The sequence below is a fragment of the Aethina tumida genome, chromosome 3 (assembly GCF_024364675.1).
Source record: "Aethina tumida isolate Nest 87 chromosome 3, icAetTumi1.1, whole genome shotgun sequence".
In the NCBI taxonomy this organism is placed as follows: Eukaryota; Metazoa; Arthropoda; class Insecta; order Coleoptera; family Nitidulidae; genus Aethina; species Aethina tumida.
In genome coordinates this window covers 28661442-28677497 of record NC_065437.1, presented here as the reverse complement: position 1 = coordinate 28677497, position 16056 = coordinate 28661442, and the positions used below count along the sequence as shown (strand labels likewise).

Genomic DNA, 16056 nt, shown 5'->3' with positions numbered 1-16056 from the left:
TTTCTATGAAAAGTAAGTTTCAGTTGAACCTTGAATGGTTGGTAAACGCAATTTATGAATTCAGATATTTTTATATTCTTCAAGACTTCAAGATAATATTTTGTTTTATAATCGCCACTTTTGTTCCACCCTTGTTGGAATGTTGAAATAAATCTTGGTTGTGGTCCACTGAGGCTATTGGTGTTGATACGTATTGTTTGTTACTTAATGTCACTTGGTCTGTGAATAGAGCTGCTCATGGACCATATAATAAGTAAGTTCAAGATTTTAATAATGATGTTGTAAGACAACTCAATAATGAAAATATTGAATAGGATCTGATATCATTTCTCCGAAAATTTTAGCACCACTTTGTTCATGGTGTGCTATATTTAAGAATTATAATTATTCATATTAAGATAATATAATATATAAGCTTATAATGTGATTTGGTGTTTTTCATGTTTTTACAACTATACAGAATTTTTCAATATTGTCAATGGGCGAAGGATGGCACAATTATCATCACACTTTCCGCTGGGATTACAAAACTTACGAAAGTGGCAAATACAATTTGACGAAATTTTGGTTAGATTTCTTTGGGAAAATTGGTTGGGCCTACGATCTTACATCACCGATGACTCGGTGACACAAGTTTTGAATATAGGTGACGGCTTCCTTAAATAATTTTAAAAATTAATTGTGTGGGAAGAAATCTTTTTTTTATGTAAAAAACTAAAGAAAATTTAAACAAATAATTACTTAATTATATTACAAATGTAAATAAAAAATTATGCACTTCAAAAATGTTATAAATATTTATGTTATTACTAATTATAATACAATTGTTAATGAATATGTTCTTAGAATAATGTAGAAAACATTGTTTATGAAGATGGAGTGCGTTTACACAACAAAGGTCAATCCGATTTGTCATTTTATGCATGACAAAAAAAAAATTAAATCATTTGGGTTTTCTAATTAATTTAACCTAATGGTTCCGATGGCAAATACAAACGATTAAAGTGCTACAATATATCTTCTCTAATATGATCAACTGTCAAAGAGTTATGAATTGTTGCTTATTGATGTGACAAATAATAAAGTCGATAACAATGATTAATTCATCTTTGCGTATATTTTTATAATTGACCTGAATTATTTACATATACGCACAACACACATTTACAAGTTTTAAGTACTTGTTACTACATTATTTTGAAAATTAATGCATAATAAATATATTCTAGAAACCTATAGATAACATGAAAACCAACTTGTATTATTTAACTTTATAATAAGTTCTAAGTGGATAAACTAAAAACACCATTAAACTACATGGAACTTCTAGACAATTTATTGTTTTAAATTAGGTACAGGAAACATGTAAAAGTTTGCTTAAAATGGAATTACTATAACTTGACTATTTGAATTGATATCGTGACAACTACAATTTCCTTCCAAGGCTAGTATTTTTTCAATTATTTATTGTTAGGTTGAATTATACATTTTATTAGATAAAATTATTTGTTTCTAAATTAATGGTCCTATCAACATTATTTTTGTGATTACAGTTTGCTGAACACAGGATACGACGCATTATACCAAGTGTAGAAAATTAATTTGTAGTTTGGTCACAAATCAACTATTTTTAGGTACAGCATATTTATGATATGGAACACCTGTTAATAAATATGAAGAGTGTTAGATGCGGTTAAAATAAAAGAAGATTTATATTCCAATATTATCGTCGCTAAAATCTCTAACTACTATTAATTTATTCTAAATTATTGCCAAAGAAAATTTAATATGGAATATATAATTTGTATAATACCTAACAGACTAAACTTTATGACGCTATGAATTACATAATAATACAATATCTGCGTACTACAATTTTTTTATTAGAAAATTTAATATTACAATAAATTTCCAATGATCAATTTTAATTTGAAAGAATATTTTAATGATTTGACGATATTTATTTCTCCGTATTTCATTTATGGAATTAATTTGTCCATTCCATCCATTTATTTAATGTCGTATTGATGAGTTATTAATCCAAATTTAATACTCCCCAATCTTATGACTAGCAGGTTAATGTAATACCTGGATTTCTCCAGAGATACTCATTTCCGCTAACAGGTAATTGAAACCAATTCCCGTATTTCGTACTACTAGCTCATTCAGTATCGATTTTAGATTGACACAGATAAAATAAGTATCATAGACTATTGTTATCGTAACGTGTTTAGTGAATATGTCAACATTTAATGACGATAACGCCCGTGTGGAAATTAAAAGCAAATTCGAAACCGAATTCAGGAGATTCAGTTTGGAGAAAAATAAAACGATAAAGTTCACAGAATTTCATAATTTACTGGAAAACCTACATAAATTAAAGGAAATAGCGTTTGCAATTTATTACATAGACTTAAAAGATGAAGACTTGTTACCCATCACCAACGATGAAAACCTTGCCGTCGCCTTGAATCACTCCAAACCCTTGTTACGATTGGTGATACAGAGAAAAGGAGAAGGTTGTGAGGAATACACTAACTATGGAACGATAAAAAGAAGAAATTTAATAGCCACAGTATTAGGTACACCTTTTAAACAGAAGCCTCTCTCCATTTCTAGCCCCCACAATTTTAGACAAGTTTCTTCAATTATAGACGTGGATATAGTACCGGCTACTTGCAGGAGGGTACGACTTGTCAAAAAAGGTTCTGATAAACCTCTAGGCTTCTACATACGAGACGGTGCCAGTCTTAAGGCTACAAGCAACGGATTAGAGAGGATACCAGGCATTTTTATATCTCGTTTGATAAATGGTGGTTTGGCCGAATCTTCTGGCTTGCTTGCAGTTAACGACGAAGTGTTAGAGGTCAACGGTATCGAAGTAGCTGACAAAACACTGGATCAAGTCACTGATATGATGTTGGCTAATAGGGATAATCTCATAATTACTGTCAAGCCAGCAAATCAACGAACAGTTGGCACAATGAATAGGGGTAGTTTTACAAGAAAGTCACAAAAAAGTAACGGATCGCATCAAAGTTGTAGTTCGGATGAACTGGACGAAATTGTCGATATGACCAAACAATATTTGGACATGTATAATTCTAAGAATGACACAATTTTGCGTCTGTAATATATTTCTTAAAAATGACAATTGTGTGTAAATAAAATAGTTTAGACAATTTGATTCACTGGAGTAATTAAATAAAAAAACATAATTAATCATTGTATTGGTTTGTTTTATTCGAAATACATTTACATATACTCGTATGTAAATTTACATTAGAAAATATGCATTTATTAATTTGTATTGAATAATATACAATACCAAGTCCACGGACTATTTTATTCATTTACGTCTGATGAAAAAATTATGTTCCTGATATTTTTCCACGATTTTTGTAGAACATAACATATACATTAATGTAACATTTACATAATTAAAGTTTGGTGTAAATATTTATTTACTTAGACCTGTTTTTATATAGTTCCTAAGTAAACTTGGCTGTAAAATAGTCTTCCTATCAAATAATTTTTATTTGTTTTTTTTTTATAGAATACGACCTCGTCTATAATGTAAAATAAAGAATATTGCATATTTAAGTCAATATTTATAAATTATCTAAAAAATATCTGATGTAGACAGATCTTTTAACATATTTGACGTTACCTTGTGTTAGTAACTTGTTAATTCTACAAACAAATATAAAATTTATTTTGAAAAACTGCAGTTAAAAATTGGTATGCAATATTTATCAGATACTTTTCATTTTATTTTTAAATCGCCTACATCAAATAAAACCATAAAATAAACACCTTTGGCGATATTATCTATCGAGTGGACTTTGGACTATTAAGGTGCAAAGTCCAAATATTTAAGATTGTATCTATTAAAATAAACTTCAAAAAAAAAAAACAAATTCTGCTCTTAATTTTTGCCAGTTATTTCTAAAACTATATTATTGAAAGTACTGACGTATTAATGACTTTTTTATCTAGTAACAGAAATTAACGATAAGTTACCTTCTACAAGTAAGTAGTAAGGTTGAGACTCAACTGTTACTTCATTATACTTGCAAATATTGTACTTTGTATTTTGATATTAACCTTTAATCAAAATTATTAATATAAGCTACATTATAAATTTTGATATTACTATATTTAATTTCCAAGAAATCTATCAGAAAGTAAATATTCAAATACTTAAAATTAATTAATTATTTGAACAATACTAATATTCCCTTCAAAAAGTCAAAATTATTTTGACTTAAATTAAATATTGAGATTTCAAATTTCCTAAACAACGATTAAACGCATTAAAATTTAGTATTTACCATGATTGAATACATGGTTTCCTACATTTATGATAATAATTATAATTATTAGATAATTACATACAAATGTAATATATACTCATGTATATATGTATACATACTGTTTATACTTCACCCGCAAGATAAGTTAATTAAATAAAAATAGGAATTGTAGGTAATGTAATTGATTAATTATTTGTGAAATAAAATTTTTGAAATATTTTAGATATTGTCATGTAAAATGATACAAAATATGATAAAATGAATATTCAAAAATGATGTACGCCTAAATTATAGATTTAAATTATCTTAATGTTATGTAATATACTTCTTCTGTTTTATTTTTTGTTTTTAAATACGTGGTATTAAAATTCAGTAATAAATGTACATTTATGAGCTTCCGAATAGTTAAATTAAGGCACATTTCAGTGATAGACGTGTTTATCTTGCTGTCGCCATGTCCCAAACAACCAACGCGTGGCAACCGATCGAACGAAGGACTAAACTCGTACGATTTAACGGTGACGAATAATCTGGCCCGCGGAAGAACATACGATTAATCTGATGAAAAATACTTCCATAGCAAAAAAGTTGATAAAATATTTCGGAAGCTTACGTATTACCTAAATGTGTATAATTTAAATTGAACTATTAACCTTTTATCACTTAAAGAATTTGTTTTGCAACTTTCGTTAAAATTCTTGCGATCAAGCACATAGAATAGATGCAAACACAACAGCGAACAATATTGAAAATGCAAGGTCAATATCAAGAAATTATTCGGTATCTGTGCCAACAATTCAATGTTATAAGCGGTTATTGCTCCATAATAATTTCATATAAAATACCTGCGAAGCAAGATATTTGCCTATGATTGATGTGGAACAGCATTATAAAACATTTATAAACTATAAAATCTGTTGATTATTTTTTCTAGATTTTTTCTAAATTAGAAGATTGTCTTTTTATTTTTTTAACTATTATGTTAATAGGTTAAGTACGGTTTATAACATGATGTTTTCCATTAAAAAGTTTCAATTAAAAACTTAGGACATAGGTTACAATTTAATGTTGTTTATTGATGCAAGATGCTAAATAATTAAGTATCGATTGTCGCCAATTTAAATGACGTAAGAAAAAAACAGGACTACACAAATATCAAACAGGATGTAAGGTACTACGTTGATGCCGACATGTGCACGCACTGACACACGTTTGGGTGTATTAATTGACTTGTAAATTTTATGGAACGGAAAATTATATTAGTATATACATTTACATTTATTAATTAATTTCATTAACAAAAGATCCTGGTTTTAAGAGGGTTAGTTTATTTTTAGAGTACTTTATTATTATTATTATAAAATACCCAATAGTCGGCACGAATTTTAATTTAATTTTAATTACTCTTCTGTAAAAGAATATTCGAATATGATTCCGAGCCGTACTCAATGCAAATTATGTAAATTATCAATTTCTATCAAATATAGTGAAAGTATTGATATCATGGGCAAAATAACTTCTTTATATTGGGTTCAAGGCAAGCAAGATAATTTGCACACAAAATACTTTCTACTCTTTTGGATCTTCATCTCATTGAGGCTTTAAAAGTCCAATAATTTTTATTAATAACTTAATTTATAATAAATCCGTAATTGTTCACAATATACGTAGCATTTAGTAAAATATACATTAGTAAAAACATTTAAATCTATTAATATTTTAATCTAATAGATTATATATTAGTAAAACAAGTCAATTGTTATTGTTTTGTTTTACAAATATATCTAATAACTGATAATTAATTGATTTGTTATTATTGATTATCATAGATTAGATTATCAAATAAAATTCTTCAACGAAAAAATTCTTTGTTACTTTGAGACTGAGAATGAACTAAAATCATAATCATTATTTTCAAAGGCAAATCAATATTTATTTGTAAATTCATAATTCTATACAGCATACATATTTTAGGTAAAACATTAGAGATGGGGTCAATGTTGAACTAACGTTGGATTTATAAACTCGACGTTAGCTTTTGCGTCGGCGTTGGCGTTCGATGTTGAACTATCGCTGGATTAATAAACTCGACGTTGGCGTTTAATGTTGAACTATCACAGGATTTTTAAACCCGACGTTGACGTTCGCATCCAAGTCGGCATTGGCGTTCAATGTTGAACTACCGCAGGATTTATAAACTCGACGTTGGCGTTCGCGTCCGCATCGGCGTTTAATGTTGAACTATCGCAGGATTTTTAAACTCGACGTTGACGTTCGCATCCAAGTCGACATTGGCGTTCAATGTTGAACTACCGCAGGATTTATAAACTCGACGTTGGCGTAATTATCAAAATTAAATTATTATTATATTAATAAAATATTATCGAAATATGTCGTTTTTTAATTATGAAAATCCCTTTGTCAACGAAATACTTTCGAGTAGATGTTGCGACACTCATATTATTTATTAAATTTGAAGTAGAAGCTTGTGCTGAAAAGATCACCTTATTCCCTACTAAAATTGTTAATGTTTTTAATCTTACTTCAATAATGAACATTAAAATTAAAATAAATTTGTAATTATTGTTTTTAAACATAATGCAAATGTCGACATACAATTATGAATATTATTTTCAAATTTTTTGTGTCGAAATTTTGCTTTAAAACTATTTATTTATTAGTTTATTCAAACTTTTACTTTTTTAGACGTTGACTTATTATATTCGTAATTCTTTACATCACACATATTTTTAATAAAATATTAATTAATAAAAATATTTAAATATTCTGATTTTCTCATTTCTTAGAGATTTTGCTTAAAAGTTATTATTATTATTATTTAGACATTGTTTTGACAAATTCGTAATTACACTAATATACATATTTTTAGTAGATTAATTAATAAAACTAATTAGCATAGTCGGTCACTATTTTTCTTAGTACCTTTTTTCCACTAGCATGATATCATGATGGAGTCTTCAAAGAAAAAATCTAAATTGGAAGAATTTTTAAACTCACATTATATTCTAATACCCAATGACAACAATATTGTACTAAAAATATACAGAGATGAGGATATTATCCTATACTTACAAAAATAATAGTCTTACTTTTCTAGTACAGCCATTTACAATACTTTTATTTAGAAGTATCATTTTTTATATTTCAATGTAAGAGAGTAGTAGTAATAGTAAGACAAAAGTATGCATTTGGATTATCGGCAAAAAGTCAAGTTGACCATTGTTATTAAATATAATTTAAATTTATTATTTTATTTATTACTTTATGATTTCATACATATATTTAGTAACATTGATACATTGAACCCCCTTCATATTATTAAATAGGAAGTAGAAACTTGTGAATCATTATTAAATCATAAGATACATTTTAAAATATTATAGTTTTTAAATTTATTGCAAAAGTTAACAAAACCATAATTATAATATTTGTTTTTAAATTTACTGCAAAAATTTAAATATTTTGTGTACTTCAAATAAATGAGGAAATAAAAAAAATAAATTATTAAGTAAAATTCTTAAAACACCTATTATAAATAAAAATATGCTAATTCAATTGTATTTCTTGACATTTATATGTAACACTGAAATGTATGGGAAATAATGAAGCAAGACTGGGTATAAAACACCTATAAATAATTTTATTGATTATAAAGGTTTTAAAAAAATATGTTTTTAATGGTAATAGATTATCTTTATGGAGTATTGTTATTTTTTCCATAATCTGGTTCTCAACCAAATGCGTAAATATGATTTAAAACTAGTAAAGTTCAGCAGAATATATTTTACTTTAAAATCCTCTACTCAGTTATATATATATATATATATATATATATATATATATATATATAATTTTCATTATATGTAGGTATGTATATAATGTAACATAATTAAACACACATTTTTTATGCGATTTACTTTTATGTTTGTTTCAGGTGAGTCCATTATTCCTTCGTGTCGTAAATTAAATTCATCCATTGTTTATTTTTTTATTAATAGATAGATCGTCATTGTGAGATATCCTAAATAACATAAATACTTGCGATATGTTTATATCTATTGTTTACAACAATTAATTATTACGCATCAGTATCATGGAACTTGACCTACCGCTCACCAGATCGGCGAACAGCTGATCCGTTCCCGCGGGACGCATCCCCCGTAAAATTCCACGTGGCACGTACGACAAGCACGGACGACCTGGTCCAGGAGCGAACGTGGCCACGCGGTCCATTCGATTTCGGCCGGGTGGTGGGGCGCCGACATCACGCCACCGCTTCGCCAAATGAGCTGGCGAAGCGAGGAAGCGGTGCGGCGGTCGCGTGATGTGACCGGCATCAGGCCACGACGAAAACCGGCCATCTCTAACCTCCAAAGGCCGCGCCAAAGAAACGTTTCGCCGTAGCCCAGACTTGGACTTTAGACCCGCTCACGTCGAGCCGTTATCGCGCGAATCCACCCGGTCCATCGTAGATTTGCATGTGTCTCGGACATGCGTGTCTTTTAAATATTTATTCATATATAAAGTGGACAATTGCAATTTGCAACTCAGTGGTTGTTGTACGGTGATACAGTTTAATTAGTTCATTTTCGACTGGTTTGGTTCGCGGATCTATCACTGCCTATTTCAATTCCAACAATTGGATATACCGCATCTTCTGTCCCGACGAACGGAACAATTTTTTGTAAGTGTTTCTTTTGTGTTTTTACCATTTATTTTCGCAACATTTTACAATGCATTTTATTTTAATTTTTATTTAAGATTTTTAATTTTAATTCATTTTTGAACTTACATTTTATTTTTAATATTTTATTATATTAAATGTTATTCAGAAATTTAATTTCAATTGTAAATTCAGTTTTAATTTAATAATATCGTTAAAAAATATATTTAAACTCAAATTCAACACTTATGGTAAATTATTGGCTTAGATATTGAAGCTGCACATGCGCATTAAAACATTTATATAAAACGTGGACAAATGCAATTTACGTTCAGTTATACATAAAGTGTGTAAATGTAAAGATTTTTTGTCACAAGCGAGTATACATACACATTACTTGTAAGCTTTTAAACATTTCATAAGTTAGTTTTAATTTATTTTTAAATTCACTATTTCCTTTTTTCATTTCAATCAATATAATAATATTCACTCTTTCACTTATTTAAAACATACTTTTCATATTAATGTATAATCTTTTAAAGAAACGTATGTATTAGAAGATCTGAACACGTGCTTCGAAAGAACTAAATTTACACAGCTCTACATATTTTATTATATAACATTCTAATTTAAGTTGCTGAACTAATAAATTAATTTCAAGAATATCCTAATACATATATTTTAATAAAAATTATATTTTGCGGCGATTTTAAACAATTTTAGAAATTTCACTTTCATTGTAAAATTTGATGATTTTAAAATTGAGTGAAAGCTTAAATTTATGAGGTATTAATATTTCAGAAAAAGTTTCTTACATTTTTTTTTACATTTTTATAAATTGCTTAGTTTAATTTTATATATATTTTACTAAAAATCTATGCAAAAGAAAAATAATTACTTTAATTGTTAATAATTTATTAATCAAATTTTCATTGAAATATTTCCCATTTTACAACGTGATTATTAAAGTGCAAATGAGCTTATGTTGACATAAAGCACAGAATTCAATCATCTATTATAAAATGCGCATCACTTTAATTAGATAAGTTTAATACGCACATTTACCGTATTGAATTTGGAGTTTCCGGTTATCTGCATTGAATATAAAACAAGTATATAAAGTAAATCGTGAAGTGTAATTAAGGTATAAACTTAATGCAAACACATTAATATAATATTTTTTTTTGCAATCATCACTTGAAATTGTGCAAGTCTAAATACATTATTTAATCATCTTTTATGAAGTATAGTTTTATTCAAATACTGTTACTGTAAGTAATTTTTTAACCGGGAAATAAGTTGTTAAATCTACACAACAAAAGAACGAACTCGAAGTGGATATAACGGTTTTGTAAATTCTTATCGTGGTAATTACTTTTCTATGCTTATCAATACAGTAAAGTACCTTTAATTATAATTTCAAGTAATTATAATAAATTTGCCTTCGTATCATTTAAGCCAATTAACAAAATCCATGTTTTTTGCAAGGTTTCCGTCTATTTTTAATTACAATTTTAGATACACATGTTATCCACTGGCTTTCGATTTTATTTGTTTTTAATGGCCATTTTTCAATACGACCTCAATGAAGAGAATAAATGTTTAATTAGATTTCCTTGGTGGGAAATGAACAGAAGTTTTCAGGTCGTTCTGAAATCAATAAATTGATTAAGAAATATTTGTTTTTTAAGTCTTTATGAATTACTAATTTCGTTCTTTTAAGAAAAACTGCAGAATTTCATTACTATTAAAATTTTTAAATGTAACTACAAGAATTGAATTATTGTTTATTATGTTAAAATTATTTATTAATGTTTGTTTATTAGAACAAAAACATTGTAAACAGTAATTGAAATATTTTAAAAAGTTTTATGAATATTAAACAGTTGTAGGAGAACATCAAGGTCAAGAATATTATAATAGAAAAAGGAAAAGTTCTTGTTATATAATGAAAAATCGATGTAAATTGTTGAAACAATGACTACTCATTTAATTAGAGTTAGTATATAATTACCTAATAAATAAGGTGTATAATCGTCCCAATCTGAATATTAAACATCATGTGTCCCTTCAAGGATATTAAATGTTAAATCAAATTGTCTTTTAGTCACAGAAATTTTATATTTTTCGACACATACATAAAAGTTTAGTAATATTACATGTGTAAAAACTGTGAAATAGGTTAAACAATATATTACGTATAATGCACATAACTAATATACACATCATATAACAACCAAATTAGTAAAATAAATCATAATACGTTTCTTTTCTTCAGTCATTGTGAAGTGCACTTTGAAATAATTCCCTAACAAAAGCTTAATGGTGTAAATACCCAATTTGAAAATTTATTACTCAAGATGAAATTGTATCCAAATTATTTTATTAAACCTAACTAACAAATCGTTTGTGGAATATTTTGAATGAGTTACAAATTCATTGAACCGATTAAATTTATTAAAATTTCATTGTAATCAGGTTACTGTTTGGATGTATAATGAAGTCAATAATTAATTTTTGTACCTTTATTTGTCATGTTTTTAATAAAAACATGATATTAACGTATTTTGGGAAAGTCTATAAATAACATTACCGGTTGGTTTATTTTTAATGAAATAAATAACAATTAAAATCGAATTAATTATGTAAAGCTCGTAAATGTTAAATTAAGAACATCAGACCAAGTATTCATTATCTGGAACGTTGATCCAGCATCTCCGTTATTGGGATAGACGCCGACACCCTGACCTTTATGCCGAGCGTCCCGACGCCAACCATTTTAGTCGATAACCATCCGTCCTTGCGGAGTCATGTGTTTCACCCAATTGTTCCGTCATATGGGAAAACCATTCAAATGGTCTGATTTGAAATTGATGTTGTAAATGTTGTACAAATAGTCCCTTTTATTTTGCTACATATGCATGGACTACACCGGAACTAATGACAGTGATGCAAACAACAGGTTGCATCCAGGGAGCAATTTTGATGTGCATTCTGACCCGCTATTCTTTGCCGATGCAGCTAATTGCTAGTTTTATGCTTTCTGTTTGTTTTTCGCTATAATCATACGCCATTGTCTCTGCATATCAGCGATAAACGTCTAATTTTTTATTCACCTTAATGATACCTTTACATACGTGTTCTGCGAATTTTCTTCGACATGTTTCTTTAGTTTCCGCAAGAATTATGTAATTAAACCTACTTTAAACTATGTACCAATTGACCCAATTTGTTTCTGAAGAATCAGTTTATTAATGGTGCGCACACAGCTTTTTTATGGAAAATAATATGTTATCATTTTTTTTACATATTCATCAATCATTTCCCATTTAGTTCATTCCATAGTTAGAAATGTTGATTTCGATTATTAAATAAATGTATATAACGAATTCATTCTTTTTGCAGTTCTTTAACAATGGCTCCGAATGTCACATCAATTCCTACGGGAGTACTTCATGAACAAGACGATGAAATTTCTATGAGAGAAATTCCACCTGAAGTCAGCAAGCCCGACAATCGCAAGTTGGAACTGGTTTGGAGAAACATCATTTTGTTTGCATATTTCCATTTGGCAGCTCTGTATGGCTTATACCTCGTCTTTGTATCAGCCCAGTGGAAAACTACAGTCTTAGGTAAAAACTCATCATTTATATATATGTCCATACAATTTTTTAAAAAAACTTGCTTGTTGACCTCAAAGAAGGTAGAATAGTCGATATAATTACATAAATATTACAAATTAATTAAACATGACTTCGTGTCGAAAGGTTATCAGGAGGTCACTTTTTTTAATTGAAGTGAAGATCATAGGAAATTTACGATCAAAGTCATATACCATGCGTCCCCGTTGATATTGCATGCTTTTGATAACATTATGTGTGATTTAAAATATTGTGTAATCCGCACTAAATAACGTTAAACTGATAATTTTTGCAAACGTTTATTTATATAATTATTATTTGATATCATTCGAAACAAAAATATTCTAAAATGTGTTTGTTTACTTTCAGCATTAATCTTATATCAATGCGGCGGAATTGGAGTAACTGCAGGTGCTCATAGATTGTGGGCTCACCGTTCTTACAAAGCAAAATGGCCTTTGAAGTTGATCTTGACCGTTTTCAATACTTTAGCCTTTGAAGTAAGTTATAATTGTACTGATCAACATTTCCCTTATATTAACACAAATGTGTCTTTCAGAACTCCGTCATTGAGTGGTCCAGAGATCACCGTGTCCATCACAAATTCAGCGAAACCGATGCCGATCCTCACAATGCCAAGAGAGGATTTTTCTTCTCTCACATTGGATGGCTTTTGTGCAGGAAGCATCCCCAAGTAAAAGAAAAGGGAAAGGGTCTAGACATGTCTGACTTGTATGCTGATCCAATCATCGCATTCCAAGACAAGTACTACCTGATCCTCATGCCCTTGGGCTGCTTCATTCTCCCAACTTTGGCCCCAATGTACCTTTGGAACGAAACATTCCTTAACTCCTTCTGTTTGAACATGCTCAGATACGTTATCACTTTGAACGCCACTTGGTTAGTCAACTCTGCTGCTCATTTGTTTGGATCTAAACCTTACGACAGGTAAATATTGATTGAATTTGTAAAATAACTGGGTATTAATTTAATTACTTTATTCAGATTCATTAACCCGGCCGAAAACTTGTTTGTATCTATTTTCGCTCTTGGAGAAGGATGGCACAACTACCATCACACCTTCCCATGGGACTACAAAACCTCAGAACTTGGAAAATACAGCGTCAACTTCTCCACCGCTTTTATTGACTTCTTCGCCCTGATCGGTTGGGCCTACGATCTTAAAACCGTATCTATTGACATGATTAAGAAGCGCGTTGAAAGAACCGGTGATGGAAGTCACGAAATCTGGGGATGGGGTGACAAGGACCAGCCCAAAGAGGACTTCAAGGATGCCACTATTTTGTACAAAAAGGAAGAATAAAAAGTGTTAGTGATAGTGTAGATACTTAAAAAATATTGTTGTGATAAGAGTCTGACTATTATAATATTTTAAATCATAAGTGAAAAAGCTCTACTAGATGTAGTTTAATTATTGTATGTGTTACTAATACAAGCTACACCTCAAGGATACATAGTAAGCAGTGATATTATGTTTTAATATGTAGATTTAGTATATATAGTCATAATTTATTTCATGTTTAGTAGGGTGTTAAGAATTTTCTATATTATATAGATTTAATAAATAATTATTTTCGATTTTCGAATTTTATTTATCCACTGCAAATAATAAATTGTTAAAGGCAACCAAATACAAAAACGTGGAATAATCATTTATATATCATAGAAAACCTATTTTCTTATGCAAATATTTAATATACATATATTATATTTAATATATACATATATATATATATACATATATATATATATATATATATATATATATATATATATATATGCATTCAAGAAATAAGGGTTTAACACTTAATAAAAGAATTTTGTAATATTAAATAATCATTTATTATGTATTAAAAAAAAACTGAGAAATGCGATATCAGTAATATTTGGAAGGAGTTAAATAGTGAGTTTTTGGTAGATTACAAGTGTCACTAGCTTCTTCCAACGCTTCTTGAATATTTTTCTTTTCACGCATGGATGTAAATAGTGCTGAACGAACAGATTCACTGTCGATTGTCCTCAAGTCAGTTGCATACTCTAGTGCAGCACAAACCCTAATAAATGTCGACACGTAGTCAGTTCCATATTTGCTGTACTCGCTAGTTTGGTAGTCCCAAGGAGCCAGATAATGATAGGATAGCCAAAAGTTTTTGCTCAAAATAAACACTAAGTTTGTGTCACAAGGATATCTATATAAAGAAAGAGGACAAAGTATAATTATCAATACAGTATGATATTATTGAACAAAATAAAATATTACTGTGAGTTATTAGAAAAAAACTAAACAAATACTGTTAAATATACTTTAAACATTATATTATTGTTTTCTTACTTTTCTCCAGGTTGCAAACCCCAAATTCTTGTAGCGCTGTTGATCAACCATACTAAATGTAACGTAACATAATACCTCATCCACCCTGCGATAAAGATTGCTGTAAGAATATCTTCTCCCCAATATTCAGCGGGTGCATTGATTACTATTAAAAATGTGAAGAAAATGTACAACACATTATACAACCTAAAAGACGATATATTTTTAAAAGGATGTAACATATATTAAGAACGTTTTCCTTACTTCTTTTGATACATAACAATCTTGTCATTTTCTAAATCTGACATGTCAATTTCCTCCAGAGCTTTTTCCTGCGCTGGGCTCAGAGATAATGTATTGCTGTTGATGTGAGCATAAAACCAACCAAGGCTAGGATTAAATGGGTCTAAAACTGTATTGAAGTGTTTGTGATGGAGTCTGTGCCATCTAACCCAGTCATAAATGGAACCCTTTAATGGTAAAGAATTAATATGTGTATTTAATTATATAATTTTTTGGAAACTTACACAACCCGCTAAAGTTTGACACATTGCTAGGAAGAATCGTAATTGAGTGTTTGCTGTATACGATTTGTGAGCCCATAATCTATGTGCACCTGCTGTTACTCCCAAATATGAGATCATGATAATAAAAATACCTAAAAAATTACATATTAACTTATTGTTAATAATATTTGATTTTATCTATATACTTACTGTAAAAAATTGTAGTCCAATAAGATTGATTTATAACATAGTGTAAACTACATAGAAAAGAAATAGTCATTTGTAGATGAAATAAAACTTTCATCCAGTTTCTTTCTCGTTTAGTCGACAATTCCGTTTCAGAGCCCATTTTTGAAAACACTAGTAAACCACACAAACTACAATATCAAACTAACGTTGGAAGGTAAATGATCGAATTCAATCGAGTATTTGTATAAATATTCATATCTTTTAAAGAAAACAATGCAATTTAAATTTATAATTTTAATTTTAGGAATATACCTCCTAGACAATATGAATGGTGAAATATGTAATTTTATGTAGATATTTATAGTATGGTTAATAATAAAGTAAAATA

General features: G+C 28.7%; 3 protein-coding genes across 4 annotated transcripts; 2 read left to right on the top strand and 1 right to left on the bottom strand.

Moving 5' to 3' along the window:
- Positions 1-2239: 2239 nt before the first annotated feature.
- LOC109599958 (partitioning defective 6 homolog beta-like) lies at positions 2240-3133 on the top strand. The gene has a single exon (XM_049964652.1). The coding sequence runs from the start codon at positions 2240-2242 to the stop codon at positions 3131-3133; it is 894 nt and encodes a 297-aa protein (XP_049820609.1).
- Positions 3134-8691: 5558 nt separating this feature from the next.
- On the top strand, positions 8692-14240 carry LOC109599973 (acyl-CoA Delta-9 desaturase). Of its 2 annotated transcripts, none has more exons than XM_020016030.2 (5): positions 8692-9021; positions 12406-12632; positions 13011-13141; positions 13201-13589; positions 13647-14240. In XM_020016030.2, the coding sequence occupies exons 2-5, from the start codon at positions 12416-12418 to the stop codon at positions 13963-13965; spliced, it is 1056 nt and encodes a 351-aa protein (XP_019871589.1). In that variant the 5' UTR covers positions 8692-9021; positions 12406-12415; the 3' UTR covers positions 13966-14240. The 2 variants fall into 2 exon arrangements, with proteins under 2 accessions (XP_019871589.1, XP_049821603.1); XM_049965646.1 differs by lacking the exon at positions 8692-9021 and adding an exon at positions 9382-9399.
- Positions 14241-14515: 275 nt separating this feature from the next.
- Positions 14516-15866, bottom strand: LOC109599969 (acyl-CoA Delta-9 desaturase). The gene is made up of 5 exons (XM_020016024.2): positions 15690-15866; positions 15501-15631; positions 15238-15443; positions 14995-15180; positions 14516-14851 (listed from the first exon to the last, which is right to left on the bottom strand). Exons 1-5 carry the CDS (start codon positions 15826-15828, stop codon positions 14539-14541), a joined length of 975 nt encoding a protein of 324 aa, XP_019871583.1. The 5' UTR covers positions 15829-15866; the 3' UTR covers positions 14516-14538.
- Between the last annotated feature and the right edge of the window lie 190 nt (positions 15867-16056).

Excerpts from the sequence above, each read along its gene's own strand:
- LOC109599969 (XM_020016024.2), bottom strand. The coding sequence starts at position 15,828 with ATGGGCTCTGAAACGGAATTGTCGACTAAACGAGAAAGAAACTGGATG. Across the intron at positions 15,632-15,689 it reads TTGGACTACAATTTTTTACA|GTATTTTTATTATCATGATC; the intron begins GTAAGTATATAG and ends GTAATTTTTTAG. Across the intron at positions 15,444-15,500 it reads GTCAAACTTTAGCGGGTTGT|GGTTCCATTTATGACTGGGT; the intron begins GTAAGTTTCCAA and ends TTACCATTAAAG.
- LOC109599958 (XM_049964652.1), top strand. The coding sequence starts at position 2,240 with ATGTCAACATTTAATGACGATAACGCCCGTGTGGAAATTAAAAGCAAA.
- LOC109599973 (XM_020016030.2), top strand. The coding sequence starts at position 12,416 with ATGGCTCCGAATGTCACATCAATTCCTACGGGAGTACTTCATGAACAA. Across the intron at positions 12,633-13,010 it reads GTGGAAAACTACAGTCTTAG|CATTAATCTTATATCAATGC; the intron begins GTAAAAACTCAT and ends GTTTACTTTCAG. Across the intron at positions 13,142-13,200 it reads TCAATACTTTAGCCTTTGAA|AACTCCGTCATTGAGTGGTC; the intron begins GTAAGTTATAAT and ends TGTGTCTTTCAG.